Genomic DNA, 10,729 nt, shown 5'->3' with positions numbered 1-10,729 from the left:
AATGCTATGACATTATTAATCTTTTTTTTTTGTTGCAATTAAATAAGCTATAAAATCTATCATCAAATTAACAATTCACTTACTCTCGTATCCATAAAACTATATAATCTAAAATGACTTGATAATTGAAGTTTTAGACACATACACACACTTGGATTGTAGTTTTTGTTTTCTTATGTATTTCTAAAAGACATTCGGCGAGTGGGGTTCAACCGGGTCTGTTGTGAGATAGTAACTCACTGAAGACAATGGTGGACGGTGGCAAAATTTCGTGAACTGGTTGAAGTTAGACATTAACACCGTTGGATATCGGCCAGCTCAGTGGTCTAGAGGTTAAGTGTTCGTGCAGCAGACTGATAGGTCCTGGGTTCAAATCTTGTGGAGCGGTGTCGTGGATACGCACTGTTGAGGAGTTCCATACGAGGACGAAACGGCTGTCCAGTGCTTCAAGGTTTTCCATGGTGGTCTAGCTTCAATTGACTCATGATCTCAACCACTGAAATTTATTATCCATTTATAATTGTTTACTGAAGTCAAGTGCAATAAATCCTTATGTAGATTTGTGATAGTGATATAGTTTAAAGTACTTATTCTTTCTTCGACTTTTTTTTGATTAAACAAAATGATTAGCGCCTTTAAGCTTCATATTAAAAAAATATTTAGTTTATCAACACAACAATGCATGGTTTATATGTAAATCAATGCAAGTGTATTATATAATACAATGAAAACTAGCTAAAATTAAATCGATTATAATTGAATTAAGTTTGACAATTGTCTAGTAGTAGAATTCAGGAAGCGTATCGTTTCATTCTATTTAAATCTTATCAGCTGCATGCTAAAGTTGATATATACACTAAAAACTTAAACATATTACTTAACACTTTAAAGACGCAATGTATTATTCACTGAACTATTAAGTCCAAAACATTACTAACATAATTCAACGGATATAATACTGATATTATGGTTAGTAAGAATTTGATTTATTCTAAATATCAACAACAAAATAACTTAAACTCATATTAATAATGATAGAAATAGAAGTTTGTATGAGATAAAATTTTATCGATGGTGGAGAAGATTTGTAGCTCAAGTAGATGATTTTGATGGAGTTTTGTTTCCTGAACTGGATAGTTAAGTTGTGGAGCTTTCACTTCTACCTGAAATTTGTACTGATGATTTCGTTGAGAAGAATTATGAAAGCTTCACGACTTAACCATTCAGCTCAGTGAACAAAACTTCATCAAAAAATATGAAATAAAATTTTATCCTATTCTTGTATTTTGACCAGTTAATGTTACCAGAATACAGAATATTATTGACGTCATCATCAATAGACTAAATCTTTTTTCCTTTGGCAATGGGTCTGAATCATAAATGCCTGGTACTCGAAATTCACATTTCCTTATAGACTATAAGTCAATTAATGAGAATAACGCAAATTCAATACTTTTTCTGCTACATATCTGAGTCCAAATCGTCATTTTATCTTTGTCTTTCAGTAACTATCTATTTCTTTTCCTGATTTTTTTTCATAAATTTATATTTTCATGAATTCTTATATTTGATCACCACTAGCCAATTCATTAATTCTCAGAAGGGGGTTTTATGGAGATTTTAGTAATTTTATAGTTGAACTCATGAGTCAATTGAAGCTAGACCACCATGGAAAACCTTAAAGCACTGGACAGCCGTTTCATCTTCGTATGGAACTCCTCAACAGTGCGTATCCACGACACCGCTCCACAAGATTTGAACCCAGGACCTATCAGTCTCCTGCACGAACACCACAACTGCGCATAACAAAATTGTATAGATCTGTTAGCTTTTCAATAATTTACTATTTCATTTTTACTATTTATTTATTGATTTATTATTATTAGTGGCTTTATTCAATATTATATTTTTGATACAATATAGAATTGTTAGCATAAATGATTTCAACACGTTTCTGTTTGCTTACTTCGTAGTCAATCCTGACGATAACATATTGAGTGATTGCCAGTTAAATGTAAACAATTCAGTCAATCGACATCTAAATAATGTATATTGTTTTCGCTGTATATTGCCATCAACTAGAAAATCTCTGATTAGATGCTTTTTGTAACTTATACAACGAAAGGTTGTACACATTTCAGAAAAGCACTTGATAAATAGGTTATGTAATGAATAGACATAATGTTATATCAAAACGAACAAAAGAAAATAGATAACTTGTTGAAAGATTTAGATGACAAACGAACATATAGGCCAAATGTTCGATCAGATTTAAAATAACTAATAAAAATTAACTATATTTAGTATCAGAAGGGGTTTTGTGGAGATTGTCGTAATTTCAGCAGTTGCTCAACATATTCTCACTAGTGACTGGCTTTAAGGTGTATATCCTGGAGTTCTAGTGAGAAGCAGTGACCAGTGGAGTTGAACCGGGTCAATTGTGAGGTAGTAACTCACTGATGACAATGGTAGATGTGTCGCTCAATTTCATGGATTCGTTGAAGTTAGACATTAACACCATTTGATGCCGGCCAGCTCAGCGGTCTAGTTGGTTAAGCATCTGGCGCGAGTCTGATAGGTCCTGGGTTCAAATCTTGCGGGGCAGTGTCGTGGATACTCATTGCCGAGGAGTCCCACTATAGGACGAACCGGCCGTCCAGTGCTTCCAGGTTTTCCATTGTGGTCTAACTTCAATTGACTCGTGATCTCAACTGTTGTATATATTATATATATATTTAATTCTATCAAAATTTCCTTTCATTTTAAAGGTGTTTTGTTATTCATTTTATATTATCACTATAATATGTAATAACTCATATTGCTCATTCATAACTCAAATTCCATTTACATTTAGTCACATAGTCTTGTGAAGTGATCATACTCAAAGAAATCAGATTTGATATAGTAAAGAAGATTTGTATCTTAAAAAATTGACTAATTCTGATGAATGTTTATTATCTGAGGTGAATAGTTTATTCTTATCTAATTACTTACGCCTGTTACTCCTAATAGAGCATAGGCCGCCGAACAGCATTCTCCAACCCACTCTGTCCTGGGCCTTCTGTTCTAGTTCCAACCAATTCTTGTTCATTTTTCTCATGTCTGTCTCCATTTCTCGGTGTAATGTGTTCTTTGCTCTTCTTCTTTTCCTTTGGCCTTCAGGATTCCATGTGAGGGCCTGTCTTGTGACGCAGTTGGGTGCTTTACTCAATGTGTGTCCTATCCACTTCCAGAGCTTCTTCCTAATTTCTTCCTCCGCTGGGATCTGGTTTGTTCTCTCCCAAAGTACGTTGTTGCTAATAGTGTCCGGCCAATGGATCTGAAGTATTTTGCGTAGACAACTGTTAATAAACACCTGTATTTTCTGGATGATGGCTTTCGTAGTTCTCCAGGTTTCCGCCTCATACAGTAGAACTGTCTTGACATTTGTATTGAAAATCCTGACCTTGGTGTTTGTTGACAGTTGCTTTGATTTACAGATGTTCCTCAGTTGTAAATATGCTGCTCTTGCTTTGCCGATCCGCGCCTTCACATCTGCATCAGATCCACCCTGTTCATCAATGATGCTGCCCAGATATGTAAAGGTTTTTACATCTTCCAAATCTTCTCCGTCAATTGTGACTGGATTGGTGCATTCTGTGTTGTATGGGAGAATCCTGCTTTTCCCTTTGTGTATATTGAGACCTATTGGTGCTGAGGCTGCTGCCACATTGGTCGTCTTCTCCTGCATTTGTTGCTGCGTTTGGGATAGGAGGGCCAGATCATCTGCGAAGTCCAGTTCGTCCAACTGCATCCTAGATGTCCATTGTATCCCGCGCTCCCCTTCAGACGTTGACGTCTTCATGATCCAGTCGATCACCAGGAGAAAGAGAAAGGGTGAGAGTAAGCAACCTTGCCTGACACCGGTCTTCACTTCGAACGACTTTGTCAACTGTCCTCCATGCACGATTTTGCAGTGTAATCCATCATATGAACTCTGTATGATATTGACTATCTTCTGAGACACGCCGTAGTGTCGAAGAAGTTTCTATAGTGTTGGTCTGTCCACGTTATCAAATGCCTTTTCGTAGTCAATGAAGTTGATGTAGAGTGATGAATTCCATTCAATTGATTGTTCCACAATGATCCATAGAGTTGCGATTCTGTCTGTACACGATCTATCCTTACGGAATCCAGCCTGTTGGTCACGAAGTTGGGCGTCTACGGAGTCCTTCATCCTGTTTAACGATACCCTGTTGAAGACTTTTCCCGGTATTGAGAGAAGAGTGATGACCCTGTAGTTATCGCAGTTGCTGAGGTCGCTTTTCAGAAGTCATTCTTTCCAGTCTGTTGGTACTTGTTCCTCATCCCAAATTTTGCTGAAGAAAATATGGAGTATCCTTGCAGTTGCCGCTACGTCTGCTTTCAATGCCTCTGCTGGAATGTTGTCTGGCCCGCCTGGAGTCCCTCCGGGGGCTACTGCCGGTTCCAAGCCCGGATAAAGGAGGAGGTTTGAGCATGAGGTTAGCGACCCCATCCCGTAGAAAACTAACTGGCTAAAAAACGCTAACCAGAATAGTTTATTCGTTGAGTTTTTATTGTTTTTTTTTTTTGGACAACATTATCAATGCAAACTTTAGATAAATACTATCTAAGCTTCATAATGTAACCATTAGGCTAAAAGAGAAAAAAACTTCACCAAGATCATGTTTGTAAATTTTATTTTTACAATATATGTTTCTATATTATGAATAAATAAGATTAGTACTGTAAACACAATAGATATAATTCATTTTTGTATCGTTTTTTTCGATCTCCCCATTAGTATTTAAAACTGTAATTGATCAATTTCTTATTAGCATTTATACATTCTATGCGGATTACCTCGATATTGCTTTAAATCACAAGCATTTTAAACAAAAATAGATAATGGTTAGAAGTGGAATTCAGGAAGTGTTTTTCGTTCTATTTAGAACACGTCAGTTTGATTGTATGTGCATCTCAGAGTTTATAATCACTCTGGATAGCACGATAGCGTTTGTGAAATGGAAAATATTAAGTTTGAATCCTGGTGTGAACATTAATTCTACAAAGCAGCTACATTGAACTGATAAGTCCTTAATAGAATGAAACAATTTCACTAATAACCACCATTCATCTTTACTGATAAGAATAGATATAATTTTCGTATCGATTTATCTATTTATTGTATTTAATGAGATTGTTTTTTTTTTTCCAAATAAATATTTTAGGCACTGAAATTCTTATCTAATCAACATTCAATATCAATGATATAATGAATCTAATAGAAATTTAGAGAGAAAAAAAGGACTGTTCATTTCATTCAAAAACAATTATTCATTACATTTAATTATTATTAGTAGTAGTCCAACTTCAAATCAAACAATGAACCAATAAAAATACGGTTTTTTTATTTATTAGAAAAAACAAAAGATAAAAGAAAAATCATCCAATTAATGTGTATCTACTAGTATCTACTACACTTATTTTACTATACATATATAACTATTTTCAAAGTTCAATACACTCAGTAACTAATGATACCTTATAACTAATACTACATATATATGTACTCGAGTTAAACAATGATTTGTAACTATCATGTTTATTTTGATCATTTTTATTCTTGTTCATTGAATATGATGATATCAATAATTAGTATTTCATTGGAATCATTAAAATCATGTTAATAACATTTATTACATAATTCATTGAAATCTATGATTACATAATCATTTTCAATTATGATCTTATTGAATGGAATCAATTTATCAACCAATTCAATGATTTATCAATATTTATTAATGATCATTATTATTATTCTATTTATAATTACAAATAATTGTGGATCAGTTCAAAATAATACAAATAATAATATGACTAGTGATTACAATACTACTAACATGAATACTACTGTTATGAATAATAATAATAATAATAATAATTTAAGTACAGGTGGAATAATCGGAATAATCATTGGTTTGGTTATTATTACTACAATAACTAGTAAGCTAAAAAAAAGTATTTTATTTGTATCATTGTTCATTTTATTTAAATGTTGTTTCAACAGTTCAGATCATGAGTCAATTGAAGCTAGACCACCATGGAAAACCTGGAAGCAGTGGACGGCCGTTTCGTGGGACTCCTCAGCAGTGAGTATCCACGACCCCGCCTCGTGGGATTCGAACCCAGGAGCTATCAGTCTCGCGCCAGGCGCTTAACCAACTAGACCACTGAGCTGGCCGGCATCCGACGGTGTTAATGTTTAACTTCAATTAATCCACGAAATTGAGAGACACATCCACCGTCTATTGGTGGTCTAGCTTCAATTGACTCATGATCTCAACTGTTGAAATTACTACAATCTCCACAAAACCCTTTCTGATACTAAATGGTGTTTAATGAATAGTATCACTTCTTAGTAAATTTCTTAATACATATCTCAACTCACTTTAAATGATGAATTTTCATTACTCTATCAATTAATTTGCACTTTATGCTTAACTTTACTATTGATCCTATAATACTTGAATAATACTTTGAAGATATTTTTGATTAAATATAAGTAACTTATAAATACGCTATTATTCTTAATAGTTATTTTAGGCATCATCATAGTAAATAGAATGAACTGTTGAGTAGTTAACTTGTCCTATAGTTAGTAGACAGATAGTTCGCTTAAGCCAATATTCAGATCATATTCTGTGTACTGTTTATTTATGTGTAACTTATAAAGGTGTTTCCTTCACACAACCAGCATAACAGCGATGTTGCCTTTCTACAAGGAAGGGTGAGGTTAGAAAAGGTCGACCCTAAAAATGCACACCCCACCCTATCCCCCGGTGGTAACGTCTGAACAAGTACGGAGTTAACATGAACATTACTCACAAAAAGGTCATTTGTAACCGGCCTCAAGCAGTTGTCCAATGGACACCACGGTCACTATGAACACCTCTAATCAAATTTCCTTTTCAGGTACCTCTAGAAAAATCCTTTCACGGTTTGGACAACCAGGAGATGAAAACGACTCTGATACCTCTAACAGCATTCAAGATCACTGTATTCATAACCAATCTCTCTCTTCAAATCTTATTATTCCTCCTACCTCGATTTTCAACTGTAAACTTCCTTTTTTGACTTCCTTTTCAAGTGTCACCATGGCCAACGATTCTAGTGCGTGAAACACTGTCTCAGGTCTACGGAAAGCTTGCCCTCAAATAAACATTAAAGCCTTCAACGTACGCACCCTATGCCAAATTGACCAGCAGGACTCATTAGCTAAAAACCTAGAATCTTATATCATTGATGTATGCTGTGTCACCAAAGCACGCATACAGGATCCTAGCGCGGTAAGTCACTTGCCATCACCTCGCCAAAACTGAGGGACGACGAGATACACCCTCCGTTTATCTGGCCACCCGATGACTAGTTCTCATGGACTGGCAGGTGTAGGCATAGCACTAGGTACGAGGGAAGATTAAGCACGATGAGAATAGATCCCTGTTATCAGTCGCCTGCGTTTTGTTCAGCCAAACGACTCAGTAAGAACTCGGAAGGACAGAGACACACGTCTTTGCCTTTTCGTCGTTTCTGTCTAGGCTCTCAATGATTGCAGCCCGGATGAAGTGAAAGATGACTTTTACAGGGAGCTTTCTGAACTTCTTCAAAAATTTAAACACTCGGACATAGTACTCGTAACGAGTGACTTTAATGCCCAGGTAGGTAGCTTTAACCAACCAGAAAGACATTCAGGTGGGTATTTTGGTATTTAGGCTCAGAGAAAAGATAATGGTGGTCGCCTGCTGCAACTGTGTTCAGACAACCGTCTATTTCTGATGAGCACCAATTTTAAGCATAAGGGGAAAGACATCGTGTAGCATCGCGACCCCCTTGCACCAAACCAGCGATGGGCTCAAATAGACCAGATTGCCATCAGTCATGATTGGAGAGGGCCGATGGAAGACTGTCTCTAGTTCTGGAATACACGTTTGGATTCCGATCATGCTCTACTACGATCTTGCATTTGATTTAGCCTTACTGGACGCAGAAAAACCACACTAATAAGACCCATTAGAACTGAACTGATTGACAAGAAAGCCAAAAGTAGATACTATGAACAACTGAGGCCAGGCTTAGGTAGTTCTAAAATCGAGGATGACCCAGATGTTGCTTGGAAAGATATACGAACAGCTATGGAAACAGCAGTGACATATATTAGTGATTTATACCAAAGGGTTACGAAAAACCAAGTCTATTACACTGATGGATTCTCATAAACTCATCCCTCCAGTCTCTGAACACGATGAAGAGAGTAAACAAATCAGATATAGGTTAACCACAAGTCTAAGGAACGACCGTGAGCAGTGGTGGGCAACGAAAGCAAAAGAGACGGAGAAGGCGGTGGTTGTAGGTAACACAAGATAGCTCTTCAGACTAATAAAAGAAACTGGAACTAAGAAGTCAAGTGTAAATGAGACTGTCTTGGAAAAAGACTACAATCTTATCTGCTCTTAGGCCAGACGTTTAGAACGACGGGCGGAACACTAAGGAGTAGTTCATCTAATCTAAAACTACCCACCATTCCCAAACAGCCTGAGTAGAACATTAAAGTTGGTCCCCCGACTCTAATTGAAGTTTAAAAAGCTATAGCTAATTCGAAACGAGGAAGGGCAGCTTTTCAGATGGATTGGCTCCAGAGGTCTCTAAGGATAGTGGTCCAATTTTAGCGATTAGGTTGACCAATATTCTAGCTAAAATCCGGGGACTGAATGTAATCCCATCGGGCTGGTCGCAATCACTGATTGTCCCAATATGTAAGAACGGGTCAGAACCATCCTGTGACAACCATAGAGGGATTAGTTTGACTAATATAGCATCTAAAATGCTAGCCTCAATAATTATTGGACGCCTAAATATGACTCGTGAACTGCAAACACGAGAAAATCAGGCTGGCTCCAAACCTGTCCGTACCTGCATCAACCACATATTCACCATACGTCAGATCTTAGAATACAGGCATGCTTATCGGCGTCTGACAATGGTAGTTTTTCTTAACTTAAAAGCAGCTCTTAACTCAGTTGACCGAGAGGTTTTTTGGTAGTATCTGTCAATGAAAATGTACCTCTGAAGTACATAAACCTTGTAAATGTTCGTTATTCGACCACTATCAGTCGAGTCAGAGCTTATAGGGAACTGTCATCTGATTTTGCAACCTCAAGTGCTGTCCGTCAAGGTTGTCCACTATCTCCATTTCTGTTTAATTTCATCATGGACCTACCGCTGGGAATAACTTTCTCATCGACTGGATTTTCAGCAATTAATCTCCTACCAGGAGGTCCACTCACCGACACAGAATATTCAGATGACCTAGTCCTGTTTGGTGAAGACGCTATAGTGCACAGTCTTTTGCTAGCACCCAACAACAATACCAGGATGTTTGGAATGCATTTCTCTCTCTCTCTAAATAAAAATTGTTGCTTCAGGATTTTGCCAACTCACCTCACCTATCGCGAAGTTGAGATATCCGTCTATCAATTTAAGGACCAGTACATTGCACAGCATTTCGTCCTATTCTACTTTACGGCTGAGAAACGTGGTCATTAGGAGTAGAAGATACTCGTGAGTTACTAGTATTTGATCACAGATGTTTAAAAGATATTACTTGGATTTGACGGTATCACCAGGTAAGTAATAGTCAGGGTATTAGGAAATGATGGTAAATCAGTTGATGAGGTTGTAAATCTTCACCGACTGAAACGGTTGGGCCACATAATACGCACGCACAACTACCGATTACCACAGCGCCTAATGCTGACTATTGTAGGGGATGGTTGGAAGAAAGTTAGGAGCTGCCAAACTAAAATGTGGCATTATTACTTGAAGTTACTAACTTCTAGTCTGAGACATGTTGGTTGATGCAAAATACTTGGTTGGGGTTCGCGTGACCATCGTAACCAACGGTTGGAGACTGTGTATAACATGGCTCAGAATCTATCACAATGGTGTAGGTGTATACACATTTCGTCTTCCCTTAAACGGTAAGATTAAAATTACTTTATACATCTCTTTCTACCAACTAATTCTTTCTTCTTTTATTATATCCCCATATTCAATCTTTCTTTTATATATTACCATCATTGAAGCAACTACTTCTATTAATTTGGTTTTCATCTTGTTGTGCTAATGAGGTGTGGCAACTTGAACCGATATATATATGTGCTTGGTCTTATGTTGTAGATGACTGACAGACTGTACATCCACGACCCTGAGAGTGATCGAACCAAAAACTGTCGGTCTTACGCACAAATGTTTAATCTCTGTACAACCGAGTCGGTATCCAATCATATAAATTTATAACTTCAGTCAGTTAATGATATTCTGCGACTGGCTTCGATTACTTATGGTAGATAAATGTCTCATTCCCATCCAGGTTGAACTCTACTGACTACATATCTTCACTAGAATTCCAAGAATTTCATCTTGAAGTTAGTCACTAATGAACACATTATTATTATTGTCAGTATAAAAAGATTTGTGAAGATTGTAGAATTTTCATACTTGAATAAATCAACTATTCAGTACTTCCAGGTTGTTGAAGATTGTCTAGTCGAGATCAGTTCATAATTTAAACTTTGCAAGTTCTACAATCTCCACACTTCACCCTTTTATTGAAGAGCAAAAATTAATTTCCACTGTTAATAACTAATATGTTTTTATCTTAGTGATCTTT

The 10,729-nt window shown here is 36.6% G+C and overlaps 1 protein-coding gene across 2 annotated transcripts in view; it reads left to right on the top strand.

Moving 5' to 3' along the window:
* CDC25_2 (cell division cycle- protein) overlaps positions 1-10,729 on the top strand; it is an 83,321-nt gene that overhangs the window by 23,713 nt on the left and 48,879 nt on the right. The window contains exon 2 of one of the 2 annotated variants that reach the window (XM_051218032.1): positions 5,232-6,006. In XM_051218032.1, coding sequence (XP_051064465.1) covers positions 5,745-6,006 — 262 coding nt within the window. In that variant the 5' untranslated portion in view covers positions 5,232-5,744. Of the gene's footprint in view, positions 1-5,231; positions 10,038-10,729 lie in introns of both variants that reach the window. The other variant, XM_051218033.1, reaches the window with a different exon arrangement.

The sequence above is a fragment of the Schistosoma haematobium genome, chromosome 7 (genome assembly GCF_000699445.3).
Source record: "Schistosoma haematobium chromosome 7, whole genome shotgun sequence".
Lineage (NCBI taxonomy): Eukaryota > Metazoa > Platyhelminthes > Trematoda > Strigeidida > Schistosomatidae > Schistosoma > Schistosoma haematobium.
This window is presented reverse-complemented; position numbering and strand designations above follow the sequence as displayed.